Raw genomic sequence first — 17060 nt, 5'->3', positions numbered from 1 at the left:
CAAATTGTTCCAACATGTTCAAACAGTGAAACAATCACATAGATGTTTGAAAATTGTTCTAAATAAAGAGATATTTGTGCAATTACTTTCCAAATAGTTCCAACATATATTTATAAGTTCAAACATGTTCAAACTTTCATTCTTGATTGTTTGAACAATTTAGAACATTTTGACTGGAATAGTCTTTTACCTAAAATTGTTTGAACTCACTAGCAATATTATCTGAAAACCCTCTCGGTGACATGGAATTGACTCTACAAGTATATGAATAATTCAACATGTCGAGTTTAACCTATCACTTACAGTATTAGTTCTTATGTCTATTTCTTCTCTGATTTATTTTCCTCTTTGTACACAGTAAGGGTTGTCTCTTCTAAAATGTAGTTGAGTCTATGGAATAGCCTCCGGCTAGTTGGGCAACCCCGGCATGTACATTGTAACTACATGCTGAGCCAATAAATAAAAGTTGAATCCATCTATAGGATGGAATGTATCGAATTCTGTTGAGCAAGCGGAAAGAAGGTTGAACAGCTTTCAGCGATATAGGAAAGATTCATTCGTCAGCGGCAACTTTTAATGCAGCTGTAATCGGCCAAGGCTCAGTGGGCTATTTCTATCGGAAAGTGAGGCTGTAATGGGATGAAAGAAAAGCCGATTCGTCTGGCTGATGGCTCTATATTACTATACAGGGGAAAATACACACAGGCAACAAGCCTTTTTTTACAGGTATCACTGATATGAGAATCTAAAAACACAGCTAGCACTAATTACATTTCGTTCTCATTGAAATCTGCAAAAATGTTGTTGTTGGTCTTAATCAACGACTTGATATGAAGCAAATTACAAGAAACATCAATGCTTTCTTCATCTTTCCACAGCACCTATTATGTTTTACAAAAAGCTGCACCACAACATTGGCACTGGTCGATGGCGCGGAAGAAATCATTGCCACTGGTTGGATCGGTTTTAATGCCGACTAGTGGTGGTTACGAAGGTACCTCAGGTAACAATGTCTACATGGAAACCGGACTCCCTTCCTGTGGTACCTTTTACTCACAGAAAGTAAGAAAGGTGTGAAGCAAACTGACACGTTTTCTATTAGTAACATCTATCATGGGAGTTTTGGCTGCAACGTTTAAATGGGATCGGAACTGGAGCCGCCCAATGGAACCGCGTTTAAGTCACAAAACATGAAGAGTGTTTTTACCTCTGCCAAGGAGGTTAAGATGTTTTGGTAGACGTGTTTGTATCGGTGTTTTGGGGGGGGGGGGGTTTATAAGCGTAACTCAAGAAGCTATCGACAGATTTTCATTAAATTCGGCATGTGGTTCGCTCTTGTCCTATCGAAGAAATGATTAGATGTTAGGCCCCTGGCGGCCTTCCTAGGTACTGTAGCAGAATGTTTGTGTTAAGGACAATCTATGGTCATAACGAAGTTAAGGTGGTTGATAGGTCTGTTGCTTTGAAAAAAGGTTCGATAAGGTTGGACTTTCTAGCGGCTTCCTTTAGAACTTCAGGAGCGTTTAAGTTTTCAAACAGACTTTGAAACAGTCTAAGTCATGAAGGCGTAAATGAATATTCACAAATTTGCCGGTAAGTAATTCTGATGAAGACCAAGCTAATGTTATCAAATTATACAAAAGCTTTTACCCGTAGGAAGCATTGATGAAAACGAACGCAATGGTGTCAAATTATATGAAATGTGCGAGCCGCCCAAACACATACAAGATTAATTTGTCAAATAACCACATCTAAGGGAGTTGAAACCAGAGCCATGTTCATGGTAACTGCTTCTAATTCGCACGAGGCAGCTTTCTACCGTGGGGAAGCAAACTGATCTCAATAAGAGAAATATCAATTTATCAGAGCAAAGAACCTGTCAATTTGGTACCTCAATTACGGCGGAAGATGAAGTGCACTTCGTCGCAGATTGTACCAGATATAATGATATAAATGTCGAATCTAGATATAGGAAATAGATTCCCTCACTTCTGACATATGATTAGCACTAAAAAAGTTGCATTCCTCACGCGTTTTAACAAACCGACCCATACAACCCTACATTTTCACCATTACCAAGAAGCAAGAAGAAGCCGATCCTATATACTCGGCATGATTGTTAACACAAACATGTCATTGTTTGTTCGTTTGTTTGTTTACTTGAAAGATCTCCATTAGTGACAGTGCATGATAGATGGTTCACTAAACTTCCTGGAGTCGTAATTATAACAAACACATTACATGTACTAAACCTACATACGTATCTACACTTACAACAATACTAGAGTACGTACAACAACATTGTTGTGACCTGTACTTAGCTTGATTAGGCAAATATGTACAGAGAGTTGAGGAATGCAAACTTCTCACTATAGAAACACACAGTAAAGCCCCCCTCTCACTGGACCCGCGGCACGCTGGTGGCGTCGCTTCGTCCTAAACTGGATTTGTGTTACCCTTGACTTTATAATGGGACTATCATTCAAAACGCACAAGTATGACCAAAAAGACAACAAAACAAACAAAGCTTTAAAAGATTTGTTTTTTTGTCGATGAAATTGGTCGAGTGCTTTGTCAATCCGATCGGCCGCAGCGATGCCGCCAGCGTGCCGCGGGTCCAGTGAGAGGGGGGCTTAATTGGAGTGTTCTGTTCGACTGCCAACGAACGTCTTCCTCCATCCATTCATCAGCCCGTGTTAGCCTAGCCTCTATACCAGGCCCCGCGGGATGACTGGAAAAATAGTAGAAATTGGCCTAATAGAGTGAATAGTGTGCCAAGGGAGTTGAGGGTCCAATCTGCCATCCGTGGTTCGCCTATTGAGCTTCCCTGTATAGCGGAGTACCCCTGGCATACTATTCACTCTATAGAGGCTAGTGTTAGCCGTCCTCCCAGTATAATTACAGGCTCGTGAGTCGTGACTCTCCGGCCGCCACGATGTCAGGACGGCTCGGCTTGACGTTCGGTAACGAGCAGTGGAGGCGTCGGCATTGACTTTGATTTGCGTCACGGCCTTGACTTAAATGAATAAATGAAGACTTTTATTGCACTTTTTGCCGCACTGGGCTAAGTACAGGTCACAACAAAACAAAACATGTTGAACAGATAAAGTTAACAGAATAAAAAATAAAACTAACTATCATTGGATAAATTCAACTTCTCCTCGCTTGTCAGTTACAGTAGAGATAAAAGAACAGGTATGTTCCTCGATGGAAGGCTTTTCTAGTTGCATTAAGAAAATGAATCTTTCTACAGTACTTAAGTGTATGAAATAGGGAAATAAGTTTTGTACGAGCCTATTCAATTTTCATGTTGGTTGTAAATTTTCCCCACTATGAAATGGCTAGTTGTGTAGCTCGAAACACCAATCTAAATTGGCAGCGCCACATGACATCAATAACATGAATTATGTAGACGAAAACGGGATCGTCTTATGGATTTATGTACAACCGTGGAGATGTGAGTAAAACAATTGTGTTAACAAATGAACAACAGAGGTAGTTAGATATGAAGGCGATGATAGCAGAGGTGATTACAGTGACGATTATACATGAAAACGTTTGGTTTTTAACGAGTGAAACCACGAACTAAAAAAATAAAAACTCCAAGACTGAAAAAATAAAACCACCGCGAACGAAAAACACACACACACCGCGAACGAAAAACAATTAAACCACCGCAAAACTTCCGCGATCATTTCCATATTCACAGTATCACGAATCGCCAACTCATAAATGGCGTACCTAGGCCTGTGCTGCGGCATGGCAGAAGTTATCAATTCTGCATCTGCGGAAAGTTTCACCAAATCGCGAGTGACATTCCTCACACACATGTCCTCAAATAACCGGTAAGTTTGTCGTTCCTGGAAGTCTTCCCGTCGGTGTCATGCATGAGGCCTCAAGGCCGATCGATCGAGAAGACTGAATCATTACCAGCCTGATCAGCGATGCATCCGATGATCCCAGTTCGCGTTAATGCACATTTATATGCACAGCCGGGAGCCATGAAGGTGACGATAACGGAGGATATACTTTTCTTACGTTAAGCTGGCGTTTAATTATTCTGGCAGTATCGTGCTGTTCAAGCAGTCCATAACTGTAGTGAGGTAGTTTTAATGCCTCATCTGAAAAAAGGAAGAAACTGCTTTTATTCATGACCTCGTTTATTCTGTTTGATTGCGTATCGGTTTCACTGAGATGTAAATGCAAACAGCTAAGGTTAACCTTTAGCTATTTAGTATTCTGTTTCCCAGGTATAGGCTCAGCCCTATTCGGCTGAAGAGATTGCATCCAAGTTTGATGAATAACTAAACAAAGATAAATGTTGAAGGCACCTTGACACCTGCATACTTCGTTTGTTTCACTTTATTGCATAAGTGATGTGGTACCTTTAGGTGAGACATGGAATAAGTACCAGCTGCGTTAGACCATGCCGACTGGTTTGGGCAACTTTTAATACATCGGGGTGGGCTCCTGCAATACTTATTTGTAAATGTGACGGGTGCCCTCAATCTGTTCAGGAAGCGCGTCCGAATCTTGTCCATGTTTTAAATGACGTTCATTCAATAGATTTCTGTCAACCTTTATTTCATACCAATTTTCTGTGAGTGTGGTGGGTTCTTTAGCGTGCTCGGCGTATGGCTCTCCTCAAACACTGTACCTCCTGCTTAACGTCTCGTCCAAACGCGCGCAAATCTATTTGCGGTCCCCCGAAAGTGCGAAATAGAACGAAATGGAACGAAATGGAACGAAATGGAACGAAATGGAACGAAATGGAACGAAATGGAACGAAATGGACCGAAATGGAACGAAATGGAACGAAATGGAACGAAATGGAATCAACTAAAACAACATATGTAACAGTATGATGTGAAATACCACTAGATAGCGAAATATAAGGAGTAAACCGGAACAGGAAGCATTTTAAATACAGAAGTGAGTGGTAAATACATAATATAACGTGTTTTATTTCTTGAATCTATGTGATAATATTAAATACAACATTTTTGTCTTGTTTGTGTGACTAGATTCTTCCTTGAAAATGGAAGCGCCGCGTGCAAAGAGATCCGCCGCTCTTCCTTGTGTACCAACGATCTGCAAATGAACTGCTGCAAATAGCGGGGAAAACAAGCAAACGGAACTGAGTATCGAAGTTAGGACCAGATTATACAGAAGTTGGTGGTAACATTGCATCTCCAAGAGGGCATGAGGCAAGCGTTATCTTATTATGTATACAGCTAGCGTGTTTGCGTGTTGTGTGAACCGTGAAATACATGTCCTCCTCGTTCACACCCTCCCTTTGTTTTGTCGGGAACAGGGAAGCAGAAATGTCTCCAGAGGACTCCGCGTCAGTGTTTGAATGGAGTGTGAAATGTGTGAAATTGGTGACGCAGCGCAGAGCTTCATTTGCATCTCATTAACGGAGGGGTCCATTCCCCGACAGCGGTCTGACTTTGAGCCGAAGAATTTGTGGTATAAAAATCGTTGTTGCGGAGATATGCATATGCTACGTACTAGTTATGGACTAAAACCGTATGTAAATAACTGGAAAGTCTGAGTTTGATTCAACCTGTCGGTAGCACGCCCACAGTTCCGTCGCGCTGGCAACAATGGCGGTTCATTTGTATGCGGGGCTCCATTTGGGAGAGAAGAGTTCCGTCCCGCAACACGCAAACACGCTGTACATGTATGAATAATAAAATACCGCTTGCCTCATGCCCTCTTGGTGAATTATGAGATGCAATGTTACCACCAACTGTATAATCTAGTCCTAACTTCGATACTCAGTTCCGTTTGCTTGTTTTCCCATGCTATTTGCAGCAGTTCATTTGCAGATCGTTGGTACACAAGGAAGAGCGGCGGATCTCTTTGCACGCGGCGCCTCCATTTTCAAGGAAGAATCTAGCCACACAAACGCGACAAAAACGTTGTATTTAATATTATCACATAGATTCAAGAAATAAAACACGTTATATTATGTATTTACCACTCACTTCTGTATTTAAAATGCTTCCTGTTCCGGTACTCCTTATATGTCGCTATCTAATGGTATTTCATTTCATAATGTAACATATGTTGTTTTAGTTCGTTCCATTTCGTTCCATTTCGTTCCATTTCGTTCCATTTCGTTCCATTTCGTTCCATTTCGTTCCATTTCGTTCCATTTCGCACTTTCGGGGGACCCAATCTTTTCCACATTTCTTAAACCAGACGTCCCAAGAAGCAAAGTTAACACACAAAAAACTGACGTCCATACAACAACCTCCTGCCGGGCTTTCTCATCGATTTCCCCGGCGGAAGTTAACTCAACGCCGCCGCGGTTTGATCGCCGTCGGCGGGGATCGGCGCAATCCCCGATAATTGGCGCGACGGATGGCCCGGTGTGCAGAACAGAGCGGCCGGCACGACCGGATTATCGGCGCACGGGGGTGATGTATGACCTGACGGCGTGACGATGTACCTTCTCCGCAAGTATTTCTTTTAGTGTACGGTTCTTGTTTGCAAATGTGCTGCATGTTGGCACTTTGGCAACCAAATCCGTAGGGTGTTTTCGGCATATTTTTAGCATGATTAGCCAAAGTGGCTCGGTGGGTGTCACTCCACCGTCAGGGAAGGTCGTGAAAAGTGCCTCTCCCAAGCACAACGTCGTGGCATGGTGGGTATTAAACCCGGGACCTTATTGGTTCTGAGTCCAACGCTCTAACCGTTGCGCCGCACCGACGCCACAGCAAGCATAGTCGCCCTTAACATACCCGCTTTGCAGGCACGCGGCGACGTCACAGCTGTTTCCTCTAAGCCGGCGACCTCGCTACGTCCGCGCTGCGACCCAGCGATTTGACAGAGCGCTCTATGAATTTCGTCGATAAAAAATTGATTCATTTATTTGTTTATTGGTATGACTATTTTGGACACACAGCCAGGGCTAGCACTAACATGAGGCTATTACAAGGGGATAGCCCTGCTGACAAAGACTGTGTTTTTTCGTTCATACTTTTACATTTTGCATGATATTCCAATTATAAAGTCAAGGGTCACACAAATCTACTGTCTAACACCAAACGACCTATTACACCTAATCTTAGCTTTCAACAACGTTTGCAGTCAGCTGTGCAACGGTTAGGTGTGACAGGTCGTGAAGATGCCCCTACTGTACTTGGTGACAACTCGTTCCACTCTACTATGCTGATTTACTTCGTATACACATCGTTTGCCTCATCATGTCTGTGTACCTGTGTATCCACTGCGCCCCCTGGCGGTTCTACAATACGCTTCCTATTGGTCATGACTTCAAACGACTGTTATTCTGTGCATTTGCATTACACCCGTGGCTGTCTCTAGGCTAACCTATTCCTGCCATCCTTACAGGTGTGGCTGTCTCTAGACTAACGTGTTCGTGTCGCCCTTACAAGTGTGGCTGTCTCTAGACTAACCTATTCCTGCCATCCTTACTGGTGTGGCTGTCTCAAGTCTAACTCAGTCACGTCGCCCTTACAGGTGTGGCTGTCTCTAGACTAACCTATTCCTGCCATCCTTACTGGTGTGGCTGTCTCAAGTCTAACTCAGTCACGTCGCCCTTACAGGTGTGGCTGTCTCTAGACTAACCTATTCCTACCATCCTTACAGGTGTGGCTGTCTCTAGACTAACGTGTCCATGTCACCCTTACAGGTGTGGCTGTCTCTAGACTACGTGGCCAGCACGGCGTCCATCTTTAACCTGTTCGTGTTGAACCTTGACCGCTACTGGAGCGTGACGGACCCGCTGAAGTACCTGCGGAAGCGCACCAAGCGGCGCGCGTCGGTACTGATCTCCATCGTGTGGTCCGCGTCTGCGCTGTGGATCGTGCCCATCGTGGGCTGGCACCGCTTCGCCTCGGGCGGCGTCAGGACCGTTCCCAGCAACCAGTGCGACACAGAGTTCCACAGCGATTGGCTCTTCAAGGTAATGACGTCACATTCCGATCGTCTTTGAATAACCAAACTTCAAATAAGCATGTCTACTCGATAACTGTTGTCAATTTGTATCTATTTATTTATTTATTGGTTTGGCTGTTCAGCACGAACAGCCAGGGCTGCACAACCAGCTTATCTTTACATCCTGTTATCCTTTAATTCTTTTTACGATCGTAGGAAAATCGGACCTGTAATTGTTCACCATGACCAGACTTTTAAACACCGTACACTAGAACATCCCCCGGACTTCTGTCGTTGTTACACGCTGTCGTTGATTAATCATTCGCCACTAAGTTTTTATTTTACACTCACGTGACCATAACGTCAGCAGTGTCCGCCATGCTGGGTCATTGCACCCGGAAGCTGATAGATTTGAGTATCTTTATATAACGATAATTATCGTCACGTAATTGTGACATATTCACATTAAAAGGTACAGGTCTTACTTCTCAAGGTTTAAGCATGTCCAACCAAGATGGAAAAGAAAGAAAGGGACATCAAGAAAGAAGAAAGGAAAGAAAAGAAAAGAAAGAAAGAAAGAAAGAAAGAAAGAAAGAAACTAGCATGGTGACCGTGACGTCACGAACAAACACCCAATATAAAATCATATGAACCATCACTCTCCCGTCCCTCCCTCCAGGTGGTGACGTCACTGCCTAACTTCTACGTGCCCATGGTGCTGATAGTGTTCCTGTTACTTTACCATCCCTCCAGGTGGTGACGTCACTGCCTAACTTCTACGTGCCCATGGTGCTGATGGTGTTCCTGTTACTTTACCTCCCCTCCAGGTGGTGACGTCACTGCCTAACTTCTACGTGCCCATGGTGCTGATGGTGTTCCTGTTACTTTACCTCCCCTCCAGGTGGTGACGTCACTGCCTAACTTCTACGTGCCCATGGTGCTGATGGTGTTTCTGTACGCGCGGATCTATGACGAGGTCAGCAAGCGGCACAAGAACCTGACTGCGCACGTGGCCAGACCCAGCGGCACGGAGGAGGAGATCAGGTAACGTTCTACCGACACCCTAGCAGCTCTGATGGAACTGCAAGTGCTTGTTTGTTGGTTACTTTACAAACAGGCTTGTTAAGGCCTTTTTTCATTGAAAATAGTTAGCATACTAGACCCAGCATCACAGAGGACGACATCAGGTACTATTCATCTATCGGCCCCCTAGCAGCTCTGATGGAACTGCAAGTGCTTGTTTGTTGGCTAGTTTATAATTATGGCTACAAAGGTATTTTGCATGGAAATCCAATTAACAGTCTAGATCTCGCGGGACGGAGGATAACATCATGTATCATAGCCGCGTCATTTTCACTTATCATGCTATAGGTCCAAAATTATCTAAATAAATCGGTGCAAGATAGGTTTATTACCAACAAACATATAAAGATAATTCAAACTCTACAACTGAATAGAATTTGGAGATTTTCGAGTGACATCCATTACTCTTATTCAGGGTGACTATAATGAAAGTCACTCGAAACGTCCGGAAGTAATTTTGTCTAGTTGTAGACTTTAAGTTGTCTTTGCATAATGTTTACCTGGATGTCTACCTTCATAAACAAACCAATTAACTCGTTGATGAAGGTTAGGCATCCAGGTAGTAAGATACGTTTTAGATCCAAGGTGGTTCCAGCTCTCCTGGACTGCGCCATCTTGCCATCGTGACCTCTGACCTCCCCCCCAAGATACGCCAAAAATAGTGTGTCTGAAACGTCTGACTGTTTCAAAATTTTATCCAGTTGCTTGAGTAACTATTTTTGGCAAAACCAACTAACTGTTTACCTCTTTGCCAGGATGAACGCCACCGGTGTGCGGCGGTCGTCCTCCCCCTCTCCCCTCCACCGCATCAAGATCGTCTTCAACGGGCCGACGGGCCTGGCCGAGTCGCCCGACCTCCTGCCGAAGTTTCCCGACGACAGGGAGAGGCTGCCGGACTTTCCCGACGACATGTCGAAGTTTGCCGACGACGGGGAAGTGCTGCCGAAATTTCCCGACGACAGGGAGAGAGAAAGCCGAAGATCGTCGAACCTGCTAACAGTGGACTGGACGCCGTCCGACCCGGCCTTCCCTTCCCCAGGGTCCCGTCGGAGTACTAGTCTCCCGTCTCCGACCCGGGAGGAGCTCTACATGTTACGCCACAGCTGGCCGGAGTCTAAGCTCGGGAGCTCGCTGAGACGGGACTCGGCCAGCAGCGGCGAGTTCGACGCCGACGCGGGGACCGACCCGAGACGGAAGAGCCGGCGGGCCTCCAGCTTCACCCCCAGCGGGAAGAGCCTCGCCATCCTCCGTAAACTCAAGTTCCATTCACGGTGAGGCAGAGCTGTCCTACAGTGGTGTAAACTTGTATGGAAGAGCTACCTAGAATCCTACATTGGATTGGTAACCTTAGTCGTGTGTACCTTCTCTTCTAGTGTGCTACATAGGCCAGGACAATCTAGATTCTGCCAGGATTGGAGCAAGGTTTTTGTGATGATGTGGTTGTTAACGAGATCTAGAGGCAGTTGTCCGATGTAGATAAATGGATGAGCAGGTTTGATTGTATCATAGTTATATGTCGCTACCTGAAATGACAAATAAGCATCATGCTTTCAATCTATGTGTCTGCTGATTAAGACCCTCCTTCTTTCTTCCCGTCCTTCTCTCGTTCCTTCCGTCCCTCCCTACAGGATCCACTCGGACCGAAAAGCCGCTAAGCAGCTGGGCATGCTGATCGGCTGTTTCCTGGTCTGCTGGCTGCCCTACTCCATCCTCTTCATGGTGGGTACAAAAGGCACCGAAACACGATGACCGATTGATAGACAAAGCCAGACCGATCGAAAAACGATTATTTTGTGTATTGCCATCTATATTTAGATACTACAATCTTACTCGCACGGATGGACACTCTCCATAATGGTACCAGAAATTAACAAGAAAATAAGAAAATATCTCTGGGTGTTTTTCGGTCAGAGTCGGTCTTTACACAAGTATTAAAGAAAAAAGGAACTTTTGTTTGACTAAACTGAAACAAGCACTGCAGAGCAACCTCTCGACGCTCCTTCTGAGTTCTAAGCAGAAACTCCCTTAAAAACCGACCCGGATAACAGATTCAGATTAAGTAGCCCTCGTTACGATGATCGCTCTCAATAATCCACACTACGATGTTGATGCTAAAGAGTCACTTATCTGGTCTCAACTGCCGTTCCAGGTGGTGTCCTTCTGCGAGAAGTGCGTGGACCCGAACGTGTTCATGGGAACGATCTGGCTAGGCTATGTCAACTCCACCCTCAACCCGTTCCTGTACCCGCTGTGCAACGGCAACTTCAGGCGGGCCTTCCGCAACATGCTGCGGTGCCAGCAGCAGCACACGCCCGCCGGCAGCAGGGAGTGGGGGTACCCTCCCAACGGCAGGCTGCCCAGGACTGCTTCGACAATGGACTTGGCTGTGTGAGTCAGGCCACGCTACAAAAATCCCCCTGTGTCTACCATCGACAATGAACCTGAACGTGTGAATCAGGCTACTCTACAAAATCTTCCTGTCCAGTCTAGAATCCTGCGTCTACGGAGGACTACATCGGCAATGGACCTGCCTGTGTGAGTCAGGATACACTACAAAATCCTCCTGCGTCTCCAGAGGACTAGTCTCTACCAAACTAACTACGCCAGTTGTAGGGAGAATATTTTCCAGGGAAATTTGACCACCAGAGGGTTTAATTTGCAAGCGCAGGTGAATTATTGACCTTACGTCCGTGGACTGACTCTACTGGTCAATTATTCCTTTTTTGCCGAATTCTACGATCCATACGCCCATAGGAAGGCCTGGTGGAGGCTGCCCAGGGATGGCAATGGGCCTGCATGTGTGAGTCAGGCCGCACTACAAAATCCGCCTGCGTCTCCAGAGAACTGCATCGGCAATATGTCTGCCTGTGTGAGAAAAACTGCCCTACCAAAACAGCTTCTCAGGCTACTCCTACATAATCTACCTGCTTCTACAGAGATTTCCTTCTTGCTAGAACGACTTCACTGAATATGCTCCCATATTTATAGAGAGCTACATCGGGAATAGACCTGCCTGTGTGAATATTGATAAGGTCTTTACTATACTACAGAACTCGCCTTTGTCAATAGAGAACACTAACCATTTACTAGTATATGTTTAATGAGAATGTGTGAGAAAAGCTACACGACCAAATCCACCTCCGTCTGACTCAACTACCAATTTACTCGCGCCTGACGAGAGCTCCCACGGTACCAGTCCTTCCCGTGTGACTAGCCCACTAGTCTATCACTTCTAAGACAGAGGGCTGGGGTCTCCAAGAACAGCAAAGACATGCCCGGACCTCAGGACTCTATTCTGGAGTGAAATAACGTGGATTCACTCGGAGAGGATACTGATTGAAAATGTAACATTGATTATTCATTGATTTATCAATTCATTCTTTGTATCAGGCCCAGGGCCGATCTTAGAAATATTGAGGCCAGTGTACAGACATTTACAAATGTGTGGGCGGCAGGAACAGTCGACAATAGTAAGGCCAATGTGAAAAAGCAAAAAGAAAATTGGAATGGCAAGGCAGTTGATCATGCTATTTTCAGACGCGTAGAGGCGGGTTACATAGAAGTGAGCCAGCCTACACCGCCTGGCGTCGAAGGTATCGGTTAAAGTAAGTTAAATTGGAAATGTTTTACCACTACCGCAGATACCCCAGAAGTCGATCACGATGATGAGCGGTAAAACTTCTTTAGCTTTTCGGAGTTCATATGCCAAATGGCATCAGCGAAAAGGTTGGCAAAATAACTGCTTTTGCTGGCAGTTCAAAGGTCATATATTCGTTTGGTGATAGCTCTGACCTCTACTAGCCTAGTTTAGGAATGAAAAGGTTTAATTCAAAACTGTTGGTGCTTCAAAGAGTTCATCATTGTAAAAAAAAGGCACAAGAGAAACAGCTGCCAAATAGCAGCTAATCGAGCAACTCGACAATTTGGTCAGACGTTTCAAGTAGCATCCACTACTTTTAGTCTGTGACACTGAGCAAGATTTGTCGATCAGCAGGTTTTTAACGTCTGACCGTTTTTAACATCATATCCGGTTGCTTGAGTTACTGCTATTTCGGCGTATCTTATTACCTGGATGTCTAAGCTAAACGTCATCAACGTACGAAGACAAATGAGCATATGGACATTACAGGCTGTGACTAATTAGCTAAACAGGACTCAACCGTCATGCTGCATCATTATTTGGAACTGCAGTCAGGATAGATCTGATAAACGCAAGTGTGCCGCAGTGTAGATAAACTACTGTTATTTTTACATGCAGGGAAATGATCAGTAGCATAAAGTCTTTGGCGATGGATTGGAAAACGTGTACTCAAAACTCAAGGAACTATATAATAGGTCAATATGATATATATCAATCATAGATATCTATTGTTTAATGATAAGTATTTTTGTATCAGTATGTTCTATCAAGGAGGTGCTATGTAAAATTCATTTCAACAATGTGATGTGCCATCATGTGGGTCGTCAAGTGGAATATCGTGACGTAAAAATGTCATGAAAGAACCGGTACCTATAGCTCACATGTTGCCTGTAGCAAGTAGGGCGGATGTACGCGGTAGACTTGATGTGGGTGGGACTAGCTTGTGGTAAAAGGATGCTGTCGTGATGATTATGGAAACAAGTAAACCGGGATTATGTCTGCCAATGATAAATGTTAAAGGCACGCTGAATGTATTATCAGTGAGTACCACGTTCTCTCCACATTTGTTAGCGCCGTGTCCCTTCGGTACGAAATAGCGTTGAACAGCATAGTTTAAGTACTGTCTTCTCTTAGCCAGTAGGAAAGTCCGCAAATAACTGTTAAGTTTGTCAAAGGTCATTCTTCTGACACGGTCCAGTCACTGACGAAAGACTGACCGTTTCCAAATCTTATCCAGTAGTGCTTAAGTAACCGTTACCTTGCGTATGTCATTACCCGGATGTCTAACCTTCATCAACGCAAGTTTCTGATGTACTAGTGAAATTTGGACACTGTTTGTGTTTAACACTGAATAAACGACGTGTTCAGTATTACAACTCCAGACACACGGTCTTGTGTTTTGATGTCTGCGATTCAGATTGGAAAATGATGTTTGTGTTTGTATGTTGGTTTGTGCGCTTGCATGTGTGTGTGCATATATTTATGCATGCATGTATGTATGTATGTATGTTTATGAACGTGTGCTGGTGTGTGTGTGTGTGTTCATTTATTGGAAGTTTACCAATATAGAAACTAACACCAATTTTAGAGAATTGCAGGAGAGCTAACGGTTGCCGTCCTTAAAATGTATTTTTACCCTGTAACATTTATGTTTATCTACAGCAACGAAGTTGATGCACATACTATACTGTGGTAATAAGCACTGCTGATTCGCCAGGGCTTGTCATCAATCAACATGCAGCACTAACTGGTCCGCCAGGTAGCGCTTCTGACTGGTCGCTCCACAGGAATTCTATGGAAGATGTGCAGCACTAACTGGTCCGCCAGATGGCGCTTTTGACTATTTGGTGTGCGGGACTTCTATCTAAAATGTAAAGCGCTATTGGTCTGCTAGGTGGCGCTTCAGTCTAGTTGCAAAAAGGTTTAACCGATCGAACCATTCTTACATCATCGGTTTGGTTTCAAACAGAGAGAAAACCTCTAACCCGTTAACCTCGCATATCTTGCACCACGGAAATAGCAGCTCGCCCCCCCCCCCCCCCACACCACGGAAATAGCAGCTCGCCCCCCTCCCCACTGCAACTCCCCCCCCCCCCCCACAGCAGCTGACGCAACGCAAGCATGACACGGACGCGCAGTGAAAAGTCTGGACATAGTTTATTTATTTTTGGTACAGAACCTGATGCAAATGTACACCTCCAGTCGTATCGTAGGACTCCGTCCTATCATTAAATACCACGGGCTTATACTTATAATCTGTTAGTATGTATATATCATAAACAGGGCTCAAATCGGCCCCGTATAGCCAGAAAATATGTCACAACATGTGTTTGTAACACGGCAGCTCCCAGCGTGCACCATTCCTACTCGCCTCCGCCGATTTTACCCATAACCCCTCGCGGTGAGGGTACCGAGTGTTTTCCCGTGGTGTAAGGATACTGTCAGCTGTGTTTGTTTAGCTGAATAGACATTGACTATATTGAAAAATTCTTTTTTTTTTCGTGGCCAAGAGAAACGGGTTTCTTTAAATCACAGTCATTGCTCTTTCTCATCAGGAGTACTAAAAAAAAATATTGAGAGCCAATTGTCTCGTAAACACCAGTTGCGTTCATGTTTGCGTCCTAAACGTAGGGTTGGTGGAAAAGAACATGTAACAACAACAGCAACAACAACGGCGCAGTCGGAATTCCGGCTGAACACATGATCCGGGAACGTGGCCATTCTAGGAATGCAAGCTTTGGTGCATTCCTGTCGTTTTCTCGTCAACATAACTGAACAAAACAAACATCTGAATTTCTCAACCATCCTAAAACCCTTACAAGAGTGAAGAATGGTAGACAGTGGTGGGTTGTATTTTTGGTGCTAGGAAATATCCGTAGAGAGAATAGCCTTGTGTGCACGCTGGGAGCTGCCGCAGTGATGACCAACCATTCCTCCGCGCGACTGAGTAAACAACGGACAGAACTGTCGTCCTTCGGACCTGTCAATCACCCGGGCTAAAAACGGCGCGAAGCAGGTGACATATGACATGGCAAGCATGTAAGACCCCTACTGCAGCGAGTGACAAGTAACCTACATAGTGAGCTTAGTCCTAAACATTGATGACTCGCTAACTCTTATGTCTACACATATGAGTACCCACATATATGTATTTAATAAATATACTAATGTAGTATTTAGCGACTATAAATAGTTTTATTGGGTGTCCAATGAAGGAGCATTGAAGGGTCTAGAGCAGCGTGTTCCACGTCATCCGAGTATGGCGAACATTCTGGCCGGAGGAATCTTGTGAATGAGGAAGTCGTGTCCAAGCAGTCCCTGCAAGACTGTCAATAAATAGTCTAAAGTCCTTGAAGCACGATCATCGAATCTCTCTCAGCTGACTACAAAACGGTGACGATGATTGTTGAGACAGTCGTTATAGTGCAGCAACATGTCAGAATGAAACAAACATATGGCTCGGGATGACATGTGAAAGTGTCATTAAAATATCTAGAGTTCATCTCCCTTCTCACTTTACACCGCCGCTACATGTTGAGGAATCTAAAAGTGAAAGTCCTGACCCCAGGAAAAGCGAAAGTCCTGACCCCAGGAAAAGCGAAAGTCCTGACCCCAGGAAAATATGGGGACTTTATAGACCTGGCAGCACGCCGAGAGGTAACCGCCAGGTCAAATCAGGACGCCATGTTTGTGAACTTGTCGCGTGTTTGTACTACAATATTGATACCTGTACAAATACTGGTATCAATTGTCGAGTTGGAACAGACGTAGATGTTACAGAGGTAGCCGAAGTACCCCCCCCCTCCCCCATCCCATTGAGGAAGCACGTCAGATATATCATGCTGTTTGACGTCTGGTCTCTCTGCGGTCTCTTCAAACTTGGATTCCAGCACGTGTCCCATGTACGTCACTCTGCGTAGGATAACGCTGTAATAAATCAGGGGCATTCCTGCGGGATGAACGGATTGTCGCTGTGCGGTAATCCGGCGTGCTGAGGCCGATCCTAAATCACACAGGACTGGGGATTTAGACTGGACATTCTAACTTTCATACAGCCAATTTTTTTTTCCGAATGAGCATGGAAGCGATTCATAAACTCTTTGGACAAACATTTAGCATTTATCCGTGCACTTCTTTCACATCAACCTTCTTTAAACTGGGACGGGGGACATCATAAACGTCTAGTCACCTTTAACCCCCGTCTGTTGTCACGTGTCCACTAGGTCACGTGACAAAGCAGCGACTATGGTGGACCAAAGGTTGTTGTGGTGTAAGAAAATGTCAGCTTCTTACCAAAATTCACACACCTTTAGTTTTGACTTTCAAGTTATGACATTGGCTCTATTTTTCGTCATTGACTATACCATCATCGAAGGTCGTGCTTTTCAATGGTATTTTTCCCGACAAATTGTCGAATGTCAGGATCTCA

General features: G+C 44.6%; 1 protein-coding gene across 2 annotated transcripts in view; it reads left to right on the top strand.

Moving 5' to 3' along the window:
- The window catches only part of LOC136434341 (histamine H1 receptor-like), a 29518-nt gene extending 17143 nt beyond the window's left edge, over positions 1–12375 (top strand). Inside the window, exons 2-7 of one of the 2 annotated variants that reach the window (XM_066427118.1) lie at positions 7664–7936; positions 8810–8952; positions 9747–9927; positions 9958–10262; positions 10620–10710; positions 11141–12375. In XM_066427118.1, coding sequence (XP_066283215.1) covers positions 7664–7936; positions 8810–8952; positions 9747–9927; positions 9958–10262; positions 10620–10710; positions 11141–11383 — 1236 coding nt within the window. In that variant the 3' untranslated portion in view covers positions 11384–12375. Of the gene's footprint in view, positions 1–7663; positions 7937–8809; positions 8953–9746; positions 10263–10619; positions 10711–11140 lie in introns of both variants that reach the window. The other variant, XM_066427117.1, reaches the window with a different exon arrangement.
- Positions 12376–17060: the final 4685 nt, after the last annotated feature.

The sequence above is a fragment of the Branchiostoma lanceolatum genome, chromosome 5 (genome assembly GCF_035083965.1).
Source record: "Branchiostoma lanceolatum isolate klBraLanc5 chromosome 5, klBraLanc5.hap2, whole genome shotgun sequence".
In the NCBI taxonomy this organism is placed as follows: Eukaryota; Metazoa; Chordata; class Leptocardii; order Amphioxiformes; family Branchiostomatidae; genus Branchiostoma; species Branchiostoma lanceolatum.
The sequence above is the reverse complement of the archived record's forward strand: the minus strand, read 5'-3'. Positions and strand labels throughout refer to the sequence as shown.